Source organism: Fundulus heteroclitus, chromosome 1 (assembly GCF_011125445.2).
Source record: "Fundulus heteroclitus isolate FHET01 chromosome 1, MU-UCD_Fhet_4.1, whole genome shotgun sequence".
Taxonomy (NCBI): domain Eukaryota; kingdom Metazoa; phylum Chordata; class Actinopteri; order Cyprinodontiformes; family Fundulidae; genus Fundulus; species Fundulus heteroclitus.
Window position 1 is genome coordinate 28768372 of NC_046361.1, and position 27858 is coordinate 28796229.

At 41.6% G+C, this 27858-nt stretch overlaps 2 protein-coding genes across 2 annotated transcripts in view; one reads left to right on the plus strand and one right to left on the minus strand.

Moving 5' to 3' along the window:
* Nucleotides 1-7842, minus strand: part of cacnb3a (calcium channel, voltage-dependent, beta 3a) — a 28959-nt gene extending 21117 nt beyond the window's left edge. The window contains exons 1-2 of the mRNA XM_012865955.3: nt 7754-7842; nt 4429-4521 (exon numbers count right to left, since the gene is read on the minus strand). Of these exons, the coding sequence (XP_012721409.2) occupies nt 4429-4521; nt 7754-7834 (174 nt within the window). The 5' untranslated portion in view covers nt 7835-7842. The remainder of the gene's footprint in view (nt 1-4428; nt 4522-7753) is intronic.
* Nucleotides 7843-19615: 11773 nt separating this feature from the next.
* LOC105928589 (adenylate cyclase type 6) overlaps nt 19616-27858 on the plus strand; it is a 69226-nt gene continuing 60983 nt past the window's right edge. Inside the window, exons 1-3 of the mRNA XM_012865926.3 lie at nt 19616-19863; nt 25974-26216; nt 26316-27255. Coding sequence (XP_012721380.2) covers nt 26197-26216; nt 26316-27255 — 960 coding nt within the window. The 5' untranslated portion in view covers nt 19616-19863; nt 25974-26196. The remainder of the gene's footprint in view (nt 19864-25973; nt 26217-26315; nt 27256-27858) is intronic.

Here is a 27858-nt window from a genome sequence, read left to right on the forward strand (position 1 = left end):
AGAAACTGGCAACACCTTCTTTTTCTATTCTTACCCCACATCCTCACATCACATCACAACAACCAACGCGGCATTTGCGTCACTCGATAAAACCCACCTCCTCAAATTTACATCACTCTCACTTATTAGGTCCGACTGAACGTGCGGCGGCCCGAGCGAAAGGAACGGATGAAGCTGCTGTTTTTGAAATCGATGTCTCCCTCAAGATTCCTCCTCCCGCTCATGTCCTACATCTAAACGCATGTATCCATACAGTAGCCCTGCTGCAGAAATGAGTCATACTCCGCTGCTCCTCCATAGTCACACCCCACCCCTATCACAGGCAAGAAACTATCTGCTCTGTGTGTGGATTTTACTCCCTCTGTGTGAAAGGCTTCGTCAGTGGGAGCAGGAGGTGGTGTGGGCGCCTGTGCGCGTTTGTGTGTGGAGGTAATGATTGAAAAGAGACCGGAGGTGCTTGGCTTGAACACTGAACCCACCCGTCATCCTCACACCGGCCTTCAAAACGAGCACCATGAATATTTTAAGATGCACGACATTCCCTGGAAATCTGGAGATTTTCATTAAGCTCCCCCTCAAATCGGGATAACTAATGCCCCCCCTGGTGAAGAAAATGCCCGCTCAGCATTTTTTCCTATTCTACCCGACACTTCATTGTTACACAGCTCCACATGCCCTATAACAATAATAACGGGGTCTTGTATGAAATTGAGTTTTTTTTTTTTTAACTCCGTTTCTGCTGATCATTCAATCTCAGAAAAAAAAAAGTATTCGCAATTTTCGTCTCTAAAATAACTTCAGGGAGGTGTTAATGGGTACGTTTTAACTACGAAATCTGGTTCTGGGTGCGTTTAGCTTTGCAATCAGAAGATAAGCTTTTATTGACATTCGGGGGATAATTCTGTGCAACTCAAGTGTTGTGCAAAACTTTCAAATGAACCCTAATCTCTAAAAACATCTGAGCAGATCTTCCTTGTAATCTCTCTTCCTGCGGTTTCATGAACAGTTCTCCAGGCTTTCTGAAGGTCTTTCGAGGTTTTCTACATATTTTTGCTGCCTTTTCACTTAATTTCAGTCCGGTATTACGCCTCACCGTGTCAACATAATGTGGAATGTGCTTACAAATAAAAAGTAAGTTGAATGGAGGAAAAAAAAACCCAGCATAAATCACCGGATATTTCCTGAAATGCTTGTTTGAATCTATTACTTCATTTAAAGAGTCTGAACAGAACTTGCTACAAACATAACGGCAGGACAAAAAGCAACTGAAACAACCACAATAAAGAATCAACCACACACATCCATAAACAGAGGCTGACGGCTGATATTTTATAGCTTTTTTCTGATGATGCGTTGTTATTTCCCTTATTTAGGGTTGGGATTTCTCTTTGGGGATGAAACATGTATAGTTGGCTGAAAAGAGCGCAGTAAAGCAGCTCCTTTAATGCTTCTATAGATCTGGTGGTGGAGACATTTAAGGCTTCCCACGTCCTTCATGTGAACACATCTGCTTCTCCTCACACACAACCTCTGAAGGCAAGAGATGTGAACACAACAGACTAAAGTCAACCGATCATCATCAAACTGAATAAATAAATAAATCAAGCCCCATTTATGTGCAACATCCGAATTGTTTGGTTGTATTTAATGAGGCTCTTGGTAATCTACCATATAATACTAAAAATCCAGGTATCGCTCACTTGTTTTGTCATCCGTGTGTGTGTGTGTGTGTAAGAGAGAGAGAAATCTTGAAAATAAAATCTTGTATTGTGGTTTCAGCTTATGCTGCAGTTGATTTAATAATCACTTTTAACTCACGGTGAGGCGTGCAGAGCCTGGTGTAGAGCTGAATTTATCATTTATCTTCAGCTGTGTCTGCCCAGGCAAGGCTACAGCCTGTTGGCCTCTATCCATAATCATATGTAAGAATCCTTTATTATTCCTCCTTTCCAAAAACTTAATGTTGGAAAAACTAATATTATAGCATAATAGAAACTTTTATGTGTCACGGCACATTAGCGACCTTGAATTATTATTTTATGTGAGAGATCTTCATAAAACAGTGCGTAGCTGTGAAGCTTGTGATACTATGATAGGGTTAGTGGTGGCCTAGTGGTTAGACGGCAGGGTGCTTGCGTACTTGGGAGTTCCTGGTTCGACTCCCACAGACTGCTACTCTGGGTCCCTATGCCCCCAGAATGCTCCTGGGGCGCCACACAGTAGCAGCCCACTGCTCCGTAAGGGATGAGATAAACGCAGAGGAAAATTTTCATTCGAATGTATATTGCTATGATGATGATTTATATATTTGTTGTTTTATGGCCTAACCTTTTGACCGCTTGACAACTTTATCCACGAGCTGTTTGTTGTGTTCCTTGGTCTTCATGATACTCACTAATGCTCTGACGGAAGAGCAGGAGCTTTTAGATTAACTTACACACAGGTGTGCTGTGTTTAGTACAGGATTTTATAAAGGTTTTGGAGTAAAAGAGGCTGAATATGTCCACACATTAAACTTTTCAGACTTTTAACTTGAAAGGAAAATTGAAAACTATGTAGCTTCAGATTAATGCCCTGCTTTGGGTTGGTCAATCGCCTATAAACAAAAAATAAATTCATTTTAGCTACTGGATGTTTACTTCACAGCCACAGTTTCTGAATATATGAAAACATTGAATTCTCCTACATTCCTTTTAAATGTTTTGTGTTGTGAACGCAACGAGGTGGAGAGTTAAATAATCCTTTCTTTGGGTATAGCAATGAAAAGGTAGAAGGACAGTTTCTTGGCTGTTACAGAATCTGAACAGTGCTTATATAGTTCTAGGATATTTTAAACAGTGAGGATCCACCCAACGAAGAGATCGGACTCCTGTTCCGATGGGAAGCTGTGACTAGAGCAGGGGTGTCCAAAGTGGGGCCCGGGGGCCATTTTGCGGCCCTTGGATCGATTTTGTGCACCAACTGCAATTCAAGATTGATTTGGTCCACCGGCAAAAGTGGTTTGATGCAGATGAAGACTCTTTTTTCCTTTTAAATAGGGCCAAATTATTACAAACTAGTTAAAAATCTCCAAATTGAAAATGTCATGTACAACATAAAGTGTATGTCTTTTACTAACCAAATTTTTTATACATTCTCTTCAATTTTATAGTAAATAAGACCACATCTGTCCAATGACTTTTACTCAAATGCAGACTTTGGTGCATCAAAACCTGCATTGAAATCTAATTTATAAAATTTGGCTAAATACAGGAAGCGTTTTTTTTTTGTTTTGTTTTTTTTTTAAGACTGACCCAAATGCTGTTTCTGTTGCTGAATTTTTTTTTCAATTGAGTCAAAAAGAATTTGCAAACTGTATGACAATCTTTTAATGAGGCAAACGTGAAAAACCCTTTTTAAGTTTTGGGTTTACAACGATTCACACATACCCTTTCTACAGAAAATCTGACTAACTTGTGTAATTAAAATCACAGTATACTGTTTGGGTAATTTTAGTTTGTTTTTAAAGTGCATTTTTTGCCCCCCCCCAGTACTTTTGACTTAAAAATTTTGGCCCACGTGAAGAAAAGTTTGGACACCCCTAGACCTGAGGAAGAGGCCAAAGGAAGCTGAATGCAACATAACCCTATTTAAATAAATTGCTTGTTAAGTCTAAAGAATAAGAAGAATAAACAGAATGTTTGGGCTTACACTAGTTGTTTAGAGTCTAGTTTTCTTACTAAAATAAAACCATACTGAAGACTGTTTTCTAATTTACCCATTGGTATTTTTACTGATTCCAATACGCAGCTGAAACCCTTCGACGCCCTGACTTTTTTCCTCTTTCGTTGTCAAACGTCTAAACTTGAATCGTTACCCTCTTTGTAACTGTAACTGCAGTTTCCTTTGCTTTACACGCTCATTTCAAACGCTTCTTCAGAAGCAAGACGTGGACACACACTTCTTCTGAATCAATCCAACAGTTTCAGCCTGAGGGAAATCTTTTTAAAAATAATTTTAATCACAGCAGTGATCTTAAATAACCCAATCAGTCTTCCAAAAGTGTCTGACCTGAAATGACTAATTACAAATTCTCTGCTGTGTTGGGATTTCAGTGGCGCACACTTCCCTCTCCAAGCGCTCTGCTGCCCTCCACTGGACACAGCCTGCACCTGCAACATCTGCATCAGCAGTGTGCATGAACAGAAAACCGTCCGACATTTCAAATCCAGACAATTAATCCTCAACCAGAGACTTACGCGGTGTTAGCTTTGTTCTGAAGTAAACGTATAACTAGTCTCAACACAGGACAAAACCCTTCAAACGTTCTCACACAAGCTGGCCTTCGCTGTGTTTATAGAAGAAACTCGCTCCCTCTTGCTGTTAATAACCACTCACCGACAGTCAGACACATGCAGAAATCAGTTCTGACATAAAGGAAACGTCTACCTGCCGTTTGATGAAGCTGGACGTCGTGTCTGAGGACGTGCTGCCATCTGAGCGTTTGAAGCGACTCTTGCGTTTAGGCAACTTCCTGGGGAGCTGTGTGGAAACAAATACAAGTACAGGTGAGGAAACATTAAGTACAAGAGCGTTAAACAGACAGATGTGCATTTCAACTTCATTCAGTTTATTTATAGTCACAGCACATAATACCTTTATGCACCTTATAAAGCCATGCTGACCAAATCATACAGACGGATTGGTTAAAAAGTTTTCTCTCTATGGAAACCCAACAGATTGGAGCCTTCACTCCTCCTGGATGAGTATATCGCCACAATGGACAGTCACTCCTATTTAATTCTTCATACCGAGCATGCATGTAGCGACAGTGGGGAGAAAAACCTTTCACAGGAAGAAACCTGTTAGACCGACTGGTTGATTTAGAAGAATAGCAATAGAATAGCTGTCAGCCAATATGTCTAGGAGAGAGAAAAGGTTAGCTGCTGAAAGACAGGGCCAAGGCTTCATCTATCTATATTTGTTTCCCTTTAGCAATTCCTAAAATATAATACGCAAACAATTTATTCTGATTGGTTATAAAAGCACTGTATATCACCAAAGTCTCATAAATGTACTAACCATAGTTTTATTATGGTGTTGTCATATGAAGGGGTGTGGGGCCAGGAGGAAGTGATGCGTTATCATGTCCAATGATTTCCATTAGAGATAAATAGACACAATGTCTAGCCCTGGGGTCCGTTCTTCGTACGTCGCTAACTCAGTTAGCAGGATTTCATTGTTGACGATTTGGCATGATCTTGGATCGTTTGGTTCTTCGAAAGACTTCCTGCACTTGTTGTCATAGCAACATGTGCGCCAGCTTAAGCCTGCTTGAGAGCAGGCTTATTTCATGTAAACAGGATTAGATCGCGGCTGTATAAGCGGAGGAGATGGGAAGTCTGTCGTAGCCATGTCCATTTTTACGACAGCAACCTGTTGCGGAAGGTGCAAGAATAATTTGCAGAGTTTTTTAAATTAATTGCGTATTGCGCAATAGACAGGATCCTTTAGCGCAGCGCGACAGTGTAATTGTAGAGAGATTTTCTTGGTGGCTGTTATAAACAGACAAACACATCATTTAACAGTGGCTTTTAAAGAGGAAAAAGTGGTGTTGGAGCCATAAATCTAAAATATTTAAGTTATTTGTATGATGGTTTGCTTTTTATTTTTATCATATTCAGTAAGAAGATTTGTTCGGGCCATTTTATTGTGAAGTTTAGTTTACTTTGAAAGGCTTGCTTCCTGTCGAGCCGTATATTGTATTAGAAAAAACTATGGATGGATTATCTAGACACGGAGCAATACAGTTTTACCGTGTAAACTGTGTATGACTTGGAAAAGGAAAATTTTTATTTTTTATGGATAAAGATTTTTTTTGTGTTAAAATTCCCAGTTTGCATGCGTCCTTTACTTCCCGTGTCTAAGGAATGACACTGAAATTTGGATCTCTTGACATAACAAGTGCCGTTTTAAAATAAAGTGTAATAATTAAAGGCTACCATTTTGTAGAATATTCTTGTATTTCACTTTTACTAGTTCCCATGTTCTAGTGGGTCCCGTGGAGGCTCTGATATAAAAGAACAAAGTAAATATCAAATTATTAAAATGCAAAAATTAATACTGTAGAAAGTGATAGAAACATCTACCATGGACAGTATTCACACATTAATTTGTCTGCTGTTTTTTGCCAGCCCTCTCTCCTGGCTTTAACAGATTTTGAGGTGTTTTAATTAATGACTCAAATTCATCATAACCTTCCATTAAAAGCTCTTGTTCTGCTTGGAGAAAAACTGTGGGTGTTCTTTGGCCATGCTGAACAGCCAATAGCAGCGTTGCTGATCATTGTTTCTACTATCGATACATTTCCCCTTTTAAGCAAACGCATGAACGCGCAGTTATCTCAGATAACTCAATCCAGCCATACTAATCATAAACAACAGGTGTGTTCCAAGAACCCAATTAGCCGGATCATGATTAGCCGGATGAAATCATCTTGGATGTCTCATTTGATCTCGGATGTTTTAAGCAACGTACGAAGAACGGACCCCTGATGTTTTCAGAGTAGTGATTTAAAAAAACAAAACCTTATTACATTGTATTGAAATTTAAATGATCTAAGGTATCATTTGTAATCACACATATGAACATTTTCATAATCTAATGGTTATAGGTCATAGTTCAACTGTAAGAATTTTATAATTTCTACAGCTTGTGTGTGCGCTGGGGTCACATCATGTGCACAAAGGAACTAAATGTCAAAATTAATTAGGATACTTATTGAGTCTAAATTACTCCAAAGTGAGACACAAATGGCACATATAAAGTCATACAATTGTACAAAAATCACACTTTAGTTGAATACTACCAAATTACTCAAAAGTTGCCTTTTGTTATTATTATTATTATCATTATTATTATTATAACAACCTTAGCTGTCCCAAGACATAAGGAAAATAATACCGACCAGCATAAAAAGGCTTGTGTGAGCTGCATGGGGAACACATTTTATGCAAAACGTAACAGTTTCCGAATAATTCTTGAGAAGTTATGGGTCTGAGCTGGGGCCCAAAATCAGATTCTGCTCTGGGCCCCAATCCAACCTTGGGACCGGCACTGAAAAGCTCTACCGTCTGTAAAATGCGAATTTTCCTGCATCTTCTGTGGTTCTTTTGTGTCTTTCTCAGTCGAGGTGCATCGCGTTTTTTTGTTGTTGTTTTTTTTAGGTCATTCTTGCCGAAGATGCAGAGGATTACTCCGAGGAGCACACGAAGCGCCTTTGGTTTCGGGGCTACAGGTTGGAGGAGTTGGAGCCACGATCCGAGTCAACACCTACAAAAAAAAAAAAAAAAAAAAAAAAAAGCAACCCCATCGTGTTGCTGCTCGGCGTCTGTGCGCTCCCGTAAACGATGCGTGGCAGCAAAACGCACTGAAATAATTAATAAAAGATGAAGGCAAAAAGAGAGAGGCCTGATCTGTGAGTTTGGACCAAAAGCAGCAGGTTTGGTCCTTTTTTTCCCCCCCTTGTGCGTGGGTGGATTAAAGCCACCATGTCTGAGCCTGCCGTGGCCCCGGCATCAGTTTGCGCTCTGACTGAAGGATGGGGATGAGGATGAGGATGAGGATGAGGAGGAGAGGGACAAGAAGAAGTAACTGGCTGCCAAACCGCGACGCCTGGAACGGAACAACAAGTAGCATCTGAGACGGATCTCTTCCCGTCTCTCCACGCAACCTGCTGCGTGAGGAGGACCGAGCTGCAGTGAGTGGGTTTTACCTGGAAGTAATGCGACTGGGAGCCGGTTTCCACAGCAGACAGAGGCTCTACGGGCGATTTGGACATTTTGACTTGCACCATCTATTGAGAGCGCAGGGAGGCGGGCGGCACACGGGCATGCGTTACTGGAGGAGGAAACGAGAGGCACAGAATACATCTATATGCACGAAGGAAAACACAGGGAGCAAGACTGGAGGAAGGCATGAAGCGACCCGTAACATCCATGCAAAGCTGAGGGAAGGGGTGGAAAGCTATTTTCCGCCCTACGGTGGAATAAAAATAAGCGTTACATCCTCCGGCGAGCGGCAGAAATATTGGAGCCAGATTGAACCTTCAACGCCGAGGCGTCAGTCCTTACAGGTCCGTGCGTCGGTGAAGCTGGTGTCCGACTCGGAGCGCTCCAGTAAAGGGCTGTTCCACCGTTTTTTGGGGCTCCGCAAGGCTTGCGTTTCTACAATGGCCAAAGCTGTCTTAAAAACACAGTTTGGGATTAAAAAACGTCTTTATTTTGTTGTTGAAAACTCATAACGGAGCTGTTTTAAAGGTGGCATTTCTGTTACCGAAGACGTGTCACAATTTCCAGTTGTTTAGGTTTTGATTTCCTTTTGTGTATGTATTTTGAATATTTCTTGATGTTACTTAAGTTGTGTTTTACTCCTTATGCTTATGTTTTTATTATTATTATATAGTTTTTATATAATAATCACTTACCAGTCTGTCTGCTCTTGGCTCCTTCTTCAAACAAAAACAATGGGGTTTTGCTCAAGAAAACCACAGTTCCCAGATGAGTCAAACTTGGATTAAATTACTCGACAAGGCTAAAAAAATTCTTTTTGGATAAGTTTTTTTATTTGTGAGACGTTTATTCTGTTTGTGAGAGCATAAAACAAACATCCAGTTTTCTGGCATGTAGTTCAAGTTTTGAAGCAAATTCTTTACTGCATCTTGGCACAGATTCTTTAACTGCCTAAATATGCATAAAAGTTGATAAGCTATCTTTTTTAGAGTAGGTTTTGCCTCTGTGGACAAATTTCATATAGTGAAATAACGACATAAATGGCTTACTGGACTGTAAAGATCGCTGACCTCTGGTTGGACCACATTAGCTCAGGGTCATCTTAAAAATCGAAGGACCGATTAGTCAAATCAGGACCGAGTTGTCCCATGGTTCACAAATTAGTCTTAACAAATAATTTATGATGTGTGAAAAAAAAACCCATCATATGATAGGAATGAAAATGATCAACCAGCAGATGGGCTGAATTTAAAGGCGCCACAAATGTAAAAGTAAACTGCAGCTTGACAAAATGTCATCAGAATCAGAATCAAGTTGAATCAAGTAGGTTTGCACTTAGAAGGAATTTGACTTGGTATTTATGGTGCAGACAAAAAAATAAAATAAAAATGCAATAAAATAAAATGGATATATATACAGAAGCTATACACACTCAGTAAACTGTGCGTTAATGTAACGCAGAAGCTTGTAAGTCCTGAGCGGGGGAGAGAGACAGTGTCCAGTGTCACAGGCGTCTCTTGGCCTTGTTCATAAGGCTGGTAGCAGATGGGAAAAAACTGTTCTTGTGGCGTGAGGTTGTGGTCCTGATGGACCGCAGCCTCCTGCCAGAGGGAAGTGACTGAAACAGTCTGTGACTGGGGTGCAAGGGATCAGCCACAATCTTTCCTGCACGCCTCAGAGTCCTGGAGGCGTACAGGTCCTGGAGAGATGGAAGATTGCAGCCAATCACCTTCTCTGCAGACCGGATAACACACTGCAGTCTGCCCTTGTCCTTAGCGGTGGCACCAGCGTACCAGACGGTGATGGAGGAGGTGAGGATGGACTCAATGATGGAGGAGTAGAACAGCACCATCATTGTCCTGGGCAGGTTGAATTTCATCAGCTGCCTTCTTCAGGAAGTACATCCTCTGCTGGGCTTCCTTGGTGAGGGAGTTGATGTTCAGCTCCCACTTTAGGTCCTGGAAGATGATAGTTCCTGGGAAGTGGAAAGACTCCACAGTGTCCATGGTGGAGTCACAGAGGGTGATTGGGGCCCGGGGCTGAGTTCTTCCTGAAGTCCGCAACCATCTCCACTGTTTTTACAGCGTTGAGCTCCTGGTTGTTCTCCCTGCACCAGGTCACCAGATGGTCAGCCTCCATTGAAGCAACTCAAAACCGTGCATTTCAAATTCAGGAGGCATGCTCCGAATTAGACGACATGTTGTGGGAGATGCTCCTAGATCTGTATCAGGGGCATTACTGACACCCTGGACAGTCTGAGGACTGACCTGGCAGCCTCAGAAGGACCACAACATACACGTGACTAGACAACAGAAGTCTTCATGCGGCTGTTGGTCAACTGCTGGTCAACGCATCAAGTTTATAGTGGAAAGGGCCTTCAGCCAGCCTCGCTTAGTCTGCTACGGACCGTTGGATTAGACTTTCAACCGGTGGCCTCATAGAGGTCATTTTGGAGGGGTGTGGCAGTCCTCATCATGTTCCTCCCAGCAAAAAGGATCAGATGCCGGTCCTATTGAAGGCTTTTGAACCTTCTACAGCCCTGTCCACCTCTCTAAGAGTCACTGCCTGTCTCCATTAGGCCGCTGAGACGGTGCTTATTGAAAACCTCCTGGAGGAGCTGGACCACCTCTGCATCCATCCTCCCTGAGGTCCATGCTGAATGGCCCCCATGCTTCTGCTTCTCATTGTTGCCTCCACAGTGCACATATTATCTGTATCAACACCAAAGCAGCAGAAACTGAAGAACCTTTCCCCTTTCTTATCTGAGCACATCGACGTTTCAGACATTTTAACCCACTTTGATGAAGGATGTGTTTAATTATTTTATTTTATTTACCTTTTTGAGCAGTGTAATTTAAAGTTTGAACTTGAACCCGATCAAAAGCGATTCAGGTTCCTAAAAAGTGGATTAGACAGCTGCAGCTGATCCAGAACGCTGCGTCCTCATTAAGACTAAGAAAGTAGAGCACATCACCCCAGTTCTAAAGTCCTTAAACCGGCTCCCTGTATCTCAGAGAATAGACTTTAAAATCCTTCTGTTAGTCTATAAATTCCTAAATGGCTTATCACCTAAATACATCACAGACTTATCAGAGTATCAACCCTCCAGACCACTAAGGTCATCTGGTTCCAGCCTACTCTGCATACCTAGAACCAGAACCAAACATGGAGAAGCAGTATTTAGTTCCTATGCTCCACTTATCTGGAACAAACTTCCAGAAAACTGTAAAAGTGAAGAAAGCCTGAGTTCCTTTAAATCAAGATTAAAAACACATTTATTTAGGATTGCCTTCGACTGTTCTAGTTAAACTGTTTTACTGAAACATCATTAGTTCAACTTTGTAGTCCGACTGTTTTTAATGTTTGCCTTTAGTTTCTATTCTCCCATGCTCTATTTTCTTTCTACATTTTATTCCTACTTGCTTTTATTCTGTTTTATTTTTTCTATATTCTAATTATGTAAAGCACTTTGAATTGTCTCTGTACTGAAATGTGCTATACAAATTTTGTATTGCCTTGCCTTGCCTAAAAAGTGTTAAAATAGCCCTTTACTGAAAATACCATGCTGATACCAACTTCTGCGCCATCGGGTCCATACTAAGTGTTCCGGTCCTGCTGGGGGTGTCCGGCTGCACAAACACACACAGCACCAATTCATAGCCGCACCACCCAGGCTCACTGTTTACATATTTGTCCAACAAACATATTTAAGTACTATTAGGTCATGTGGTGCATATCATTTACTTATAAAAATATGATTGAAATAGGCAGAACCTTCAAAGCCCTGAACCCCCAAAGTCATGTTAAACCAAAGGCTACAGCAGAGGAATATTATATTCATCAGGTTGTCTGTAAACACGCAGATTATGGAAGAAAAAGGAGATCCTGCTTAAATTTGCGCGGTACACAGGAGGGAAAAAGTGTTTTAATGGCTTAACACGGATAAAATCAACACTATCTACAGAAATGTTATTGTTCGGTTTACGTCCAGGTTTCTTGGCAACATGTGGGTAAAAATGATTTTATTGTTTTCTTTTCATTTGAACATTATGTGTTCCCCATTGGGTAAAATATGAAATAGCTTCAATGAGTTATAAAAGTGGCCATGTTAAGAGTAAAAGCATTGCAAGAGGAACCTTAAAATGTTTTTTTCACTTCACTCTTACAATTGGAATTCATAAAGTGTCCATCATCAGAATTTTGATTTGATCTTTATAACACTGCAAAGATACATTTGACAGTTGTAAAGTTCAGGATATCCACAGTCTATTATTAATAGAGAACTTTATTCTACACATTTACCTCCATTTCCTGAACAAATCGTTCTTCTCTTCATGCCTCTTTGAGGACAAGTGGGGTAAAAACTACACCGCCCATCTAATCTAAAGCGCACTTGAGATACCTGTCGCTGTACTTTCACCATCATTGCTCCTCATCTTCCTCCTGATTCTCACTCTCATCCGTCTCACTTCCTCTGAGCAAGTATTCTTGCAGCTTCGCCATCTTGACCTCACCGAGAAGTGTGGCTCCTCTCCTCTCCTTCTTCTTTGAAGTGTTTTAAGAGTGAATTCGTTCACTCATTGGAGGATAAATTTGCCCAACATTACAGCTACAGATCACAGCAAAAGGCGTAACGTTACTCGACTACAACCAACATCGTGTTCATCTTCACTAGATTGTAAAAAAACAAAACAATATTATGAGGAATGTCATGCTGCCATAGTGATACAATTACGGTTTAACGTTGTTAATTTTCCATGATGATAGGTTGCTGTCTCAGGGCGTCTGTCGCATTTTAACAAGTTCTTGTTTTTAATTGTGCAAACAAATTGCAATAAACTATCCAACATGAAGCATGGATGGCAGCTGCAGCCAGTGGTTAAAAAGCCACCACACACAGATGTATCCAACATGGGCTACTAAAGTTGCATTCCTTGTGTTAAGCCATTCCAGAACCAGAGCTAGCATCAGACTTTTATTACTCAGGCTCGGTTTTATTTTCCAGCAGGACTTGGCACCTTCCTACACTGCCAAAAAACACACAAACCCTGCTGTAATGACCATGGTATCCCTGTGCTGTGACCCACGAGCTGCTGATAGCAAAATTTGGGCTCGTTGGGGTTTCTTTAGCTTTAAGCCATAATCATAATCATCTGATTACATGTTCTCTTGTCTTTCCCGCCTTTAAAGGTCGCAAGTTTGAAGGATATTGACAAACATAAAGAACAGAGAAACATGTATGGAATATAGACTGAATTATGAGTCATGTTAGTTCAGTTAGACAACTCATGTGTAATCGTTTGACTATAGATCTTTAATTCAAGACTATGGAATAAGATTGGGTTCGGTATCCAGGTTTTGTCTTCATAATCTGCCGTAATCTGCAGAAGGATGCAGGAATATTGTAGTTTAAGGTAAAAAGACTGCCTAACTTGAGGCGTTGTCTTTGAGCTGACTGCACAAACTAATTTATAGATGTCGCCTTGTACATTAAATAAATTTTTTTTTAAAAACGTCGGCCACCCTCTCCCATCAAAGAAATATAGCATTGCATTGGTCCATTTTGGTTTCTTCAATCATATGGGATTTCTAAGTGATTACTGGTGTTGCTAAATAAGCAGCAAGCAGAATCAGGTTAAATCTAACGTGAAACCCTTTTAAAATGACCCTTTGATGTTCAGCTCTTTAGACGGATTTCAGGTTTCAGAAGATTCTGCCGGCAAGTTCTGTGTTTCTAGCAATATTTCACACGTGACTGGTAGTTTATCCATCATATCTTTTTAATATAAAAGATACGATGAAGCAAAATTTAATTCCTTGTGTCTGGAGGACACAGAACTTCCTTCAGATGTTGGAGATCGAACATCACTTTTGAGTCAAGCGGGACCTGCATAGACCAATGAGAATGACTCCCTGGTCAGCAACGTGTGTCCACCTGTCTGCGTTCAGGCAGACAGGTGGGTGTTTCTGGTCTTTATTACCCCTAACACTGTTTTTACATCAGAAACGCACCAAGTCATCAGGATATAGATGCTAAAATCCTCAGAAGGACGTTAGCTTGCGACAGAAACAGGGCTTTCTCTGAGGTCTCCATTCTCACTCTGTTCTCAGCTAAATCATTTGCAATCAAAAGCCTTTCTGCTGTGTCCTGACTCGTTTTTCTCTCTTTCTCTCTCTGACTCCCTGCAGCTTGCTGATGAGAAAATGAAAATCTTAAAGTTAATTCCAAAACCGAACACGAGAAGGGAACCGGATCCAGTTATTCCTTTTCTAAAAACATGTTTTATAAATTCACAAATCTAACGGTGGTTCTGCCAAAGTCCCATAACTATAACTTAAGTATGTTATCCAGCTTGTTGTTTGGATTTTTTTTTTTTTTTTTTAAATCAAGAACATAGAATTCAAGGTTTAAAATTTTAAATACCACACAACAGTCTTACATCACCTTTCTGCATCAAACTCTTGTCTTACATGATTTGTCACAGAGAAAATATGCTCAGAGTTGAAAATATGATCACGTGGTTCAGATGCAAAACAAAGCTCATCCTTTGGCTGCTCAGGCGGGTTTATTGATCTAAGCGTATGTTGGCCTGGTCCACACTGTAACCTGCTCATTTCTGTTTGTTCAGTGCTTCCATTTTTATCACCTGTCAGCTTTCGTAAACAGCCTTATCATATCTAACAGTCAATGACAAGATGCTTCTTAGAAACCAAACCATCAGCTTCCAAGAATTCACTGTGGCAACATTTTGTCTCTTTTTTTCAGAGAACTTGATGGTTATTTTTCAGTACCAGGGATTTTCAGAAATGCATCGCAGCTAAAGAAAGAGCGGCGTGCACACACACACACACACACACACACACACACACACACACACACACACACACACACACACACACACACACACACACACACACACACACACACACTGAAGGTTTTAAACATCTTGGATCGTTGTGTTTTCCTGATCGGTGCTGTCCTTCACAGTTCTGCACAGACAAGCTCATCTCTACTGCTGTCCTGGGAATCTTATCCTCCTTTGACACTTTGTGTAAGAAATATGATCTGGGTTGTTTTTCAAAGGGCCTTGTGAAAGTTTTTATCCCACCTGTACTTTAAAAAAAAAACAACAACATTTTTTCAAGCTGTGATCACAAACTTCAGAGTATTTCATGTTAAAGTGTAACATGGGGAGTCGCCTGATCAGTTGGGGTCCATCTGAGTGGTTTATTTTCATCATAAATCTAGATTTACTGTGAAAGCTTCGGAGGTTTGTTAGAGAACAATCGGGAACAAACAGCGTCACGCGGACCGAGGAAAACAGCAGACACGTCGGTGAGACAGCTGTGGAGATTATTAAAGCAAGGCCGGGTTATAAGACAACATCCCAAACTCGGGAAAAACTCACATAGCAGTCTTCAAGCCATTTAAGAAAAATAAATGCAGATTTTATTGACAACTACAAACATATCAAAAACAAAGCCCTGTGCCCAGACAAGAGGACAATTAAGAAAAAAAAAGAAGCAGCTAAGACTCCCTTTGTAACTCTGGAGAAGCTGCATAGATCTACAGATCAGGTGGAAAAATGTGCACTAAACAAATTTGCAATTTATATGAGAATAATTATAAGAAAGTGCTTTTTTGAAAGAGAGCCAAACAAAGTCCAGTTTGGAGTTCACCACAAGTGCAGAGCAAACAGCTAACAAGTGGAAAAAGTGCTCTAGTCAAATTAAACTACCCCCCCCCCCCCCCAATTTTTTTTTTAAATAAAATAAACAACAACAACATTTTTCCCCCCTTATGTGCAGGACTCTTTATCCTGAAAATGAGCCTAGAATACTAGAATAACCTAGTCAAAGTCCAGACCTAAATCCATTTTACAATCTTATCTCTGCTCAAAGATGCCCTCCGTCCAATCAGACTGAGCTTGAGCTGTTCTTTTAAAGAACACCATTTCTGTCTCTGGATGTGCAAAGATGGTAGAAACATATCCCTAGAGATTTGTAGCTTTAATTGCAGTGAAAGAATGTTTCTCAAAGTGATATAAAATCCTAAAAAAAAAAAAAAAAAAACAACAAAAAAAAAACACATTATAGTTTGTGGTATAAATACTATTGCATGTCACTTTTAGCAACCAAAGGTTAACCTTTATACTAGCAACTGATGGAATTGGGAAAGCAAACAAAAATTAAATTGGATTAATTTACAGTGAAGTGCTAAATGATAAAGTATAGCGATTTTTAAATACTTTTCTGCATTTGAATGCAAACGTGAAGATACAGCTGAAGTACGTGTATACATTTCACAACATATTTGGTCATTCTACCCACAATTTTACACATCAAGGCACAACTGCGACCTCTGTTGGTCATTTTTCTAACGCCAGTCACACCTCGCAAATAGCAGCAGTTATTCTCTCAGTTTTAACGCGGCTTTTTGAATAGTGTCCTAAAAACAAACTCTCCTGCTTCATCAGTACATAACCGCACTGAAATGTTGCCCTAGAGCGTACATAAGGAACAGAACGCATCCATTGTTGATTTAAAGATAATTGCACCGACGTAGAAATATTGTCTACTTAAACTTGCTTAACCAGTTTGGTCGGCTTGCTCTATTTATAGACTAACTTTCCCTGAATTTATTCAAATGCAGTATGTGTTTTCCTTTTGGTGCTAGTTCTTTATTTAGGTTCTTGTCTGTCTTTTTTTTTTTTTTATTTATCTTTGATCCTAGATGTTGGCTATCATGAATTGTACAATATTATAAAACGCAATTTGGCAAAAAAGAAAGAAAGAAAGAAAAAAAAGCACGGGGTTGGAGGTTAACACAGTCAAGTGTTTTGTGTTGTAACAAAACAAACAGACAAAAAACTCAAGCAAAGATCACAATATCAAGAAATTAACAACCAAAGTAGCTACTGCATAGATCTGCAGCACCTAAAAACTGTCAATACTTATCAAATTTGTTTATTGCTTATGTCCAGCAACATCATACTCCTCCACTTTGTCATGCATTTTTTTAGAACATTATTTTTACACAATTAATACACTGTAAAATGCTTGAAGATTGTACAGTAGCATGCTAGAGAGTAATTTGTGGTTCAGCAACAGTAGAGATATTTTTAGCACAGTAAATTACTTGTAGCGAGTAAAATTACTAAATATATGCAGTTATAACACAGTTACAGTTCACAGCACTGTTACTGTATTTCAGTTGCTGCCATATTGCACCTTAATTCACAAAATGCTGCGTGACTGGTTTTAATCCTACTTTAATATTCGACAAAGGCAATGATCACTCAAATAATTAATCTGAAATATTTTTGTTACAAATTTTCTGCTTTCAAGCATTGCATTAGAACAAGCCTTAGATGAGACATATATATGTAAAAAACTGTCTAACACAAGCATTTTAATCAGCCCATTACAGTCATTACAGTTTATTTTTATGTTTTGGAAAACTATGACATTATTGTACTTGTATGTATGTATGTATGTATGTATGTATGTATGTATGTATGTATGTATGTATGTATGTATGTATGTATGTATGCACAGTATGTGCTACACAACCTTTTAACCATTGTTGCTCAGTAAAATTACAAAACAAAATGAATCACTTTATACATTGATATATGTTATATATAGAAAGTACATACACATGCATTGCTTATGTTGTACTAACTTTTGCTTGAGGGAAAATTGAAACTCCTTTTCCAGTAAAGCCAAGCCTACATCTTTGTGAGCACAGAAAAAAAAGTGGGGCCAAATTGATCACAGATGTTTGTGAAATGAAAAGCATCATCCCTTCATCTGATCACTTATTGCAAGTTTTTCCATGTGGATCTTGCTGGAGCTCACAGCTGGGCCATGCTACTTCGCCTCTAGAGGGAGTGCCGAGTGGGAATGAGTGTGGTGAGAGCAGAGCAGAGCAGCAGCAGCGCGCCTGGGCTGAACCGAGCTGCGTCAATGCAGCCAAAATTAGCGAGCGTCACACCGGAACTAAGCGCATTTTCATCCAAATATTACAGCAGTGAACGTAATGGTAGGGAACGTAAAAAAAGGGGGAGGGAAAGAGAAACAAAATGTTAAACTGTGTTCAAAGAGTGTAAACACTGTAAATGTCGTCTTAGTGAGATTTGGGCGCCTTTCTTGCAGTTTTGAATTTTATCTCAGCTAATCTCAGCCTTATGTTTTCCGATGCAACATAATGGAAAGATGTCATGTGTAAATTTTTTTATCTCGTTTATTGTATCTGCATTCACTGAAGTGCAATATTTCATCTTATAATGAAAGTTCTCACAACCTCTACACTTTTGCAACTTCCTTATTTTTCAGTTTTGTGTACATCATAGGTGTCTTAAATAACACTATTTTTGTGATTCCCTTTAAACACACCTAAACAGATGTTGATTTTTGACCTTCCAATTATCTTCACTTAGTACCTGCTAAGATAATCTTTCTATAATCCTGTAATGATTAATGTTGGTGAACCCGATAGTCAGCCAAACACAGAGTTAAGTTTTATGAAGGTTAATTGTGAGGATGAGTTGTGGCACCTGAGGCAGGCAACCAGAACCAGACTCGACAGATGAATAATGGCTTATGGAGCAGGCAGGGAGGGATGAACAGGGGACCAGAAGATGCAGGTTGTGGCACACCAGAACAGGCCATGTGGACCGGGGATCCACCAGAACGGGCAGAGCGAGCGGCTGGAACTCACAGGTAGACAGGCAGAACTGCGGCATGCAGACACAGGCAACTTTCCTCAGAGAGGGGAAGCAGAAGAGTCCAGCTGGCTGAGCACACAGGAACTGGTAGAGTCAAAGTGGTAGTGCACAAAAAGGGATGAGTTGGCTGAGACAGGTGTACATAGACAGGAGAACAGGTGAGCAGAGTTGGCAGGTGAGCAGTAATTAATGGCAGCAGGTGGAGCTGATCTGGGCTAATTGACTGGCAACCGAGGAGTGGACTGAGCTGACTGGGTGGTGACAGATGGCTGAAGGCAGAGGGGAGTGGGGAGTGGAAACTAATTAGTCCAAAAAAGTCCAAACAAAATAACCTAATCATGACAAATCCATGTTTAAACATTTGCTCATTGTCTGTCATGACCATTACTACAATTTACAACTGAAACGTCAATAGTACAAATCTAACATGCAACCTAGTACATTAATTTACTTTACAGACAAATACGTGTTTCTAAAACCACCTTTGCTTAGCTTGATTTATACATTGATATCAATAAGGACAAAGGCTGCATCTTTATGTCTGCTGTCATGAGGACTTCTATTATTTTGAGATTGCAGTGGAAACATCCTTATATATTTACTACAAATTGCATTAACTGGACAGTCCACATTGAATACGACTGCACAGTTTATAACCAATTTTCACAGCAGGACTGTCCAAATAACTGCTCTCCCATATCCTACCGACCAGCCTATTATTGCACAACATTCTCCTTCCTGGTATTTGTATTGTGAAATTCATGTAAATGCTGTAAGTGCAGTGGCCAAGGAAAACTCCAAGTCTCTGCAAAAATGCTTGGTGACAAAAAGCTTTATCCTGAAAATTAAAAATCCTAACAATAGAAGGGTGCCAGTAAACTTAAATAGAAAAATTGTAGACCTTACTGTATTTCGAGAAGATTTGAAACATTGTATCTTATAATTATGATACACTGCAAAATCGTTGTTTTAACTTGCGAGGCATAATTAACCATGAAAGTAAATAATCAGCCAACAGAATGAGGCATGATTATTATAAGCATTATTCACGACTCACGAGACCTTAATCGCGGGGGTTTGATGATTTTATTTTGAAAGGCGTTTCCGGAAGCGCGGTGCTGACGTTTGCTCTGCCTTGACAGTGGCGCTTGAAGCCGAGAGGGTCAGGGGGAGGAGAGGCAAGATAGTGTGGAGCGAGAATACGGCAGGAGGAGATCCTCCACAGGGTGACCAATTTAACCCAACCATCCTTGACCAGCCTGGCTCCAAATGCTCCTCCACCCCGGCCGCTCCGCCCGACCAGCACGGAGAATCGGATTGTCAGCTGCAGTCGTGTCCGGGAATAGAAACCGAAGATGATCACAGTGAGTCCGTTCTCTCTCTCCCCCCCCCCCCCCTTATCTGTTTTTTTTTTCCTTCTTCTTGAATGACTGCCGCACGCTGCAGGCCGAAATAAACCCGATGCATGTCATACATGCGCCGTTTCTCTCCGGGGGCCGTGTTGCGCGTCCCGCCACCTCTCCGCCGAGCGCTTGGTTTGTGCCAGAGAACAGAATGACATAGCTGGCGACAGACCCTGCGAGGCCTCTTTTCGCGCTGGTGCTGTGCGGACGGTGGTGGCCAAGAAGGATTCACGGTCAGTAGCCTGCGTGTTCTCCGCTGGCGGCCAGCGACAACATATCTGCGCCTGTGCGTTGCGGGGAAGGTAGAGGTGGACGCGACGCATCGCTGTGCGGTTGCGCTTCTTGGTGCAGCTGACGGTTCCTGGAGGCTGTTAAAACGGGCTACTTTGAACTGAAGCATCCCCCAAATGGGTTGGATTTTTTTCTTTTCTTTTTAGTGCACGCTTGTTTCCCCCCCCCCCATATCTCCTGACTGATGCAGAGGAATGTGCAGCATTGTGATAACTTGCTAATTTGCTTGTACTTTATGTTTGTCTGTGCACCCAAACCTGGGAGTGCGTCGCTTTTGCTGCAGACTGAAGGACACCGACTGCAGCTAATATACAATGCGTGCATCTCTTGGCTGACAGAGGCGGGCTTGTGTCCTGACTTGGGAATGGGTTTTCTGGTCCCCGCTGTGGTTGTCACATAGGCCACGGTGTTATGTAACAGGAATCCTACGCTGTTTGAATGCGGGCCCTCTCCCTCTCTCTCACACACACATGTACGCACACGGCCTTGCCCGTGTTGCACGGCACCAGGACACCAGAGCCGTAGATGCATGATCACGGCAGCATGCAGGGACTGGAAAACTATAATAATAATGATAATAATAATAAAATGAAATTGCGGTTTAAATTTCCTTTCAATGGGTTTGCATCTGCACCGTCTGGATGAGAACTGACCCAGGGAACAGGGGAGTGCATGCGCGGCCTCGGACATCTCCAAAGCCGCGGAATGAATGAGTCAGTGCGTGTCGTTTGGAGACCAGCGCGTCCGGTTGAAAATGCCCCCTTAGAGCCATGGGCACCCACCCACCTACCTACCCACCGTCCACTGCCTTCCTCGCTGCCCCACCGCTCCCCTTCAGCAGAGGGAAGTGCAGGGGGGGGGGGGGGGGGGGGGAGCTCAGCCAGGCACAATGCAAGCACAAACCGAGCGAGTGGCAGCGCCGCGGCGGGACGTTGGCAAATGGGTATATGAGCTGGTCGACCTTGTGCTGGGGGGGGGAGGGCTGGTTCCCCCTTTGAATCTTGTCGATCCAGCGAAAGGAGGAGGGGTACTGGACGAAAGAAAGAAAAAAAAGAAGAAGAAAAAAAAGAAGAAAAAAAGAAGAAACCCCCCCCCCCCACAAATAAATAAATAAAATAAAAAGCGGTGAGAAGCAGCGGTTTTCTCTTCTTCGCAACTAGGCAGGGGAGCTCCTGCCTGTCCCTCTGCAGCCGTGGAAGGATCCGGTCGTCTGGTGGCCTGGGAACATCCGTTGCTGCATGCTGAGCCAAAGATGCGGCCTTTTGCATGCTCCAATCAGAAATCTGCACCGCCACCTTTTCATTATTATCTTCACTGATCAGGCATAACATTATGACCCCTGTCAGGTGAAGTGATAAGCCTGATGTAGTATATATATATTTATATATATATTTTTAAATCAAGACACCTGTAATATATCAGGAAGGAAGTGAACACTTTGTCCTCAAAGTTGATGAGTTGAAGGGAAAATTGACACGCCTAAGAATTTAAAGGAGTTTCTGGACTAGGCAACTGGGTCTCCTAAACTATAGGTCTTTTGGTGTCTTCCTAGTCGGCATTGGTCAGTATTGGAGCAGCACAGCATGTCCAATGACATAAGAATTGCAATAACTAATGTGCAATTACTATTTAATACCCTGTTCAATAACCTGTGCAATAATCCTGTTAAATAAGAGACTTCAGCTGTTATAGTTATCTCACTACCTCACTGTTGTTCTTTACCTGGTACCACTTTAATGTACAACGTCAAATCCATATGTATACAAGTCACCTTAAATGTACATAAGTCATCTTAAATCTCTGCTTTATTTCTTTTTTTCTCCTCGATCCACTGTATATATGTGGATGTACTGTATGTACCTCATGCACCTTTTCCCTCTTTTTGGCGCCTTCTTTTGATTATTGAGTCAATGTGACACGTGAATTTCTCCACTGTGAGATCAACAAAGTCTATCTTATCATAAAAAATATCAAATCTGTGCAAAAGACAGTTTGAGTGCAGTCTCTGGTATGTTAATCTATCTGAATTGTAATGCAGACAGGTTTTGCATACTGATAATATAATATTTTTATTATTTATTCCGTATGGAGACACGAGTTCTCATTTACTAGAGAGACAAGTTTAAAATCTTCTAATGAATATAATAATATACTTGACAAGTTGACCTGACATAGATTTTACTTACTGAGATGCTTGGTGAGAGTAGGGTTAAAGGTTCCCTTTCTATCATTCCAATAAAAAAAAAGAAGATGATGAACCAATGACTTCGTCATAACATTTCATAGTTAGGATGTAATTACATATTTCCCCAATATGTTGCAGCCCAAATCAAAGTTAAAAGAAGACCAATTAGGAAATCAAAATAGGGACAGGGTCATGATGCATGATGGGAGTAGAGGCTGGCCTATGTGGAAAGATACAATAGATAAGCTCACATTGCCAATGACATTGATGTTGGTTCTTCTAAAAAGTCTCAATACTCAATGCGTCACAGTTTGTTGCGTATGTCGGGGTGCCCATGCACATGTCGGGTAAAGGCACCAACAATGGTCTTGTGAGCATCAGCGAGGGATAAGGGTGGACTCGTCTGATGGTCTTCTTTTGTGTTATGTGACCGGCAGGATGCTTTTGAGTCGGTGTCCTGAGGAACACATAGTACCAGAATTTTACAATGGGAAGATGGCGAGCTGACGGAGACAGTGAGAGGCTTCTTACAATACTCTGCTTTGACACGCAACACCTTCCTAGAGCATGTACACCAGTGGTGTGCAAATTTTTGCTATATGGGTCAGAATTGTCAACTAAAAAGTGCTTGTTGGATATATATATATATATATATATATATATATATATATATATATATATATATATATATTTCCCTGCTCCACAGATGCAACATGAAACAAAGTGTAATTTATGAAGACAGGGATCTTTAAATCATTGTGGATCCAACGTATAAACAGTTTCCTGTAGATTTGCCTTATTTAAAGAACTCATGCGGTTTGCACGTGACTGGTTTTAATGTTTCTGCTTATTACAGATACAGTAACGTTTGCCTTATTTAGCCAAGTTGTTGTTCCTAACATTTTCCATCTTTTCAGATGAATGAGTTTTACACAGCTACGTTCTCACCCGAAAGCATTGTAAACGTTTCCATTGTGTCTCGGTAGCCAACTTTAATCAGTTTTTGCTGCTTTTTTCCACTATTGTGCTTCCGTTTGAATGATTCGCTTCGACCCCGCCCCTCAACAATCCCGGAGTAATCTGAAAGTCCTACCCCCCGCACCGGAATCTTTTTATCCGGGAAAGTGTGGAGCTGGGAAATGGAATTTACTTGAATAAAATTGTATCAAAACTTGTGGAGGGCTTTCAAAATCCTCAGTAAAGGCTGAAAGTCCCTGGAATGGAATAGGGGGCTTATCAACCTGTATTAAAAAAAAATCCACAGTGTTACTCTGAATATCTGTCCGTGCCCATTCCTGTGTCCATTCATCCTTTCTTCTATCCCTCCTCCAAGTGATAGTCTCCACCTCGTTCTGGGGAACTAAAGGTGTTGCCACACCAGAAAGTAATCATGTCCTCTCCACTGAGGTCTGAGTCTTCCCCAGAGACTCTACTCAGTAGAAAACACCTTAACTGACTCTATTTCTTATCCTTTCTGAAAGACTTCACTAACCTATTGGAAAAGAAAACCTTTACTGCTTATGGTTATGATCTTATTGTTTTGGCCGTGAGCCATATCCTATGACCTTAGGTTAGAGTTTAAAGATAGACATTGGGAGCTTTTCTTTTTGGGCCAGCTCTTCCTTCACCTCAACATAGCAGACACCCACATTGCTACAAATGAAGTTATAATCCTTCTGACCATCCATCTTGTTCTTTGTCCTCCCCCTGAACGAGACACAAATATAGCAAAACACATTTTTAAAAATAGCAATAGTAAAAAACAAAAACAAACTACACAGCGCAGAAAACCTCTGCCATAACCTTTGATAGGGGTGATATCCCATAAAAGAAAACACAGACATCCTGACTCTAAACTTTTTTATTTGTACTTTTTCTATTTGTTCCACAGGCCTCCAGAGTCTGTCACTTTGAATAAAACATTATAGTTTTGACAATGTCCTTCTGTCTGGCAGCTCTTATCTGGATGTTTTTACTTGTCTATTTATCATTGATTGAGATTATAAACAGAGCTTCGGGTATTCCATCTGTTCCCTTTGCCTGGCCGACTGCAAAATGCTTTTTTTTTTTTTTTTTTGGGAGGGGTTGTTTCTTTTTTGTGTGTCCTGTCTGGCAATGTGGCAATATAAATTGTTGTCTTAATGCTAAAAAAAAAAGAGCCCAGCAGATTTTACTTTCACAAGCGGAGCCTTACAGCTTTTGCCATAGTGCTCCGCTTGATTTATACATGCAAGAAACTTTATTAGATTTTATGCTGGGACTGTTTCGTATTCAATGGACACTAAAATGGGGGGTAAAAGAGGAAAAAAAAGGAGAGAAACAGATTAGACAAAACGTTAAAAGGGGGAAAAGGTGAAAGAGAAAGAGGAGAGGAAAGAGAGAGAGCAATACAACATCCTCTGAGTCTGCTTCTACACCTGCAAAGAGAGATATAGAAAGAACAGCAAAACCAACCGATAGAGTATTACAGGTACAAACAACCAAAGCCTTGATATATCGCTGAGGAATATACAGTATTAATTAATACATGTATAAAGTGACAGCTAAAGATAATAATAGGGGTTTTCTGTATAGAAGTGAATCTGTGTGTAGCTGAATCCAAGCACCTGTAGGTGTTGGTGAGAGTGTGATTGTGTATGTAAGGTTTTTCCATAAGAAAAATGCTCAATAGTGGTTGTGAGGAGCCAAAGACCCGCCCCCCAAAGCACAGAGACAGACTCCAGGGGAACCAAAACCCCAGATGCCCGAAAGGACCACCAACGCACCAGGAGCGGTTAATTCAGACAATGGGTTATACTGGAGTCAAAAAGCATGAACTCCTGCCCACCCTGAAAAACAAAACTCTGCACTGTTATTCAGGTTTGGAGGCTGTTCTCCAATAAAACCGTCTTAGTTTTCCAACACAAGTACAGATTACTTGTGTTGGATTACCGCTATTACCATCTAATGTAGAACAGATTACTGGATCAATGTGTGCTTCTGTGCTTTTTTGTCTCTCTTGTTGTGTCTCTGCTCTGTCTTCTGTAACCCCAGTCGGTCGAGGCAGATGACCGTTCATACTGAGCCCGGTTCTGCCGGAGGTTTTCCTTTCATTTAATGGGGAGTTTTTCTTCCCACTGTCGCTTCATGCTTGCTCAGTATGAGGGATTGCAGCAAAGCCATGGACAATGCAGACGACTCTTCCTGTGGCTCTACGCTTCTCCAGGAGTGAATGCTGCTTGTCGGGTCTTTGATGCAATCAACTGGTTTCCTTATATAGGACATTTTTGACCAATCTGTATAATCTGACCCAATCTGTATAATATGATTGAACTTGATTTTGTAAAGTGCCTTGAGATGACATGTTTCATGATTTGGCGCTATATAAATAAAATTGAAAATTGAATTGAATTAAAATACAGTCTATGAGAATCTTGCAGACAGTTTGTGCATGACATTTCAATGCTATTTTGATTTAGCAGGGATTGAGAGGGATAAATAGCCTATATAAGAAATACGTAGTGTATAAATCAGGGCTCAGATAAGCTGTTACCCCAAAAATGTCTCAGACTTCTTTTTCTCACCTTGAACTCTTCTGTATGTTTCTCTCCTCCAGAGCCAGCAGAAGCCGTGGAGATAGGCCTGGCGCTTGAGTCGTATTGAAATTAGGCTCCACTTATTGGGTGTGGCACGACCGACATCTGGAGTTTGGTGTGCCTGTCGGTTTACTCCCAGCCTCCGGCCGTGCAACGCGGCTCCTACGAACATCTCCTCTCTTCGTCATAATTTCGACTAAGGGGATAAATGAGTGAACCGGTCGTAAGGGAAAGGGCTGGAACATGTACCAGAACCCTGACAGGTAAACAAACAGCTCCTGCGGGGAGTCACAGGAGTGGGAAAAGGTGTCAAGTTGACCCGCGTAGCTTCGGCGCTGACTGTTGTTTGTTTGCTCACACAGAATGTCCTGGTTCAGTGGTCTCCTAGTTGCCCGAGTGGATGACCGCAAGACTGCGTGGGGGGAACGCAATGGCAAGAAGTCCAAACGGAAGGGAGGCTCTTCTCTCTGCAGCCCGCGTTACATGAGCTGTCTGCGGGACCCAGATGCTATGGAGCCCCCCTCCGGAGCCCCCCTCCCTCAGCACCACCGCGGAGGGGTGGCCGGGGCTATCGGAGGCGGGGGGAACTTCGGCGTTCGCTGCGGATGGCAGGAGGATCACTATGGCAAGAGGGGAGGGGCTTCTGGGGAAGGGGTGGGGCTGAAATCAGTTGACTTGGGCTTCGAGGATGGTGAATTGAAAGGCAGGAAAGGCGGATGCAACGGAGGAAGCGGCGACATGGGGGACGAGAGTCCCAACGGCGCAGGAGGCGTGGTGACGGCGGCGGACTGCTGGCTCAGGGTGGTGCGAGTATTCCAGTCGAAAAAATTCCAGTCCCGCAAACTGGAACGCCTTTACCAGCGCTACTTCTTTAGGCTGAACCAGAGCTCCTTGACCATGCTCATGGGGGTGCTGGTGATCGTGTGCGGCATCATGCTGACCTTCCACTGTGTCCACGCCGCTCCTGACGTGGCCTACTCCTCAGCCCTGTCCGTTGCGATGGCTCTCTTCATGGCTCTCATGGTGGTTTGCAACCGCAATGGCTTCCACCAGGACTACATGTGGATGGTCAGTTACCTGGTGATCGGAGTCCTGGTGTCAGTGCAGGTGTTCGGCGTGTTCATGGTGGCGCCCAGGAGTGCTTCGGAGGGGATCTGGTGGTCTGTTTTCTTCATCTACATCATCTACACTCTGCTTCCCGTGAGGATGAGGGCGGCGGTGCTGAGCGGGGCGGTGCTGTCCATCATTCACGTGGTGACCACCTGGCAGATGAACCAGGAAGACAAGTTCCTCTGGAAACAGGTACGACCCGTTTGATTTCTTCTTGTCTGGTGCTATTTCTCTTTGGTTATCAAATTTGAGCTGAAAAGATAAGACGCTACTTCGTCAGCTGCTTATTTGAGAGGTTTTTCTGTAGCAAGGTGAATTAAGAACTTGAGGATACCCCATCTGCCTAAACCTTGTGCAGATGCATGTCTAGCAAAGCGCTGTAACAGTTGGACACTTTTCTCCTCCCAACACCCACAAGATAAAACAAAAACAAAAACCCACTGCATTTTATTTGGCAGATTACTAAACAGTTGACAACTCAACTGTTTAGTTGTCAATCTCTTGGTTGGTTGGGAGCTTTTTTTTTTTTTTAAAACAAAATCTCTGTACTCTGAAGGGCTTTCGAAATAAGATTAAACACGCAGCATAGAGTTTGAAATCAAAGACTGTTGATTTCACTGATGCCACCAACAAAACGATAGATCAGCAACAAGCCTATATGGTCTTTCAGTTGTACAATAAAGCTCAAAAATTGTTCACACCTCTGGCAAATTTAGATCTAAAATCATGTTCATTCAACCAAGAACTTTGTTTCTGTTGGAAAATTTGACATTTAGTTTTCTTTATTGACATTTT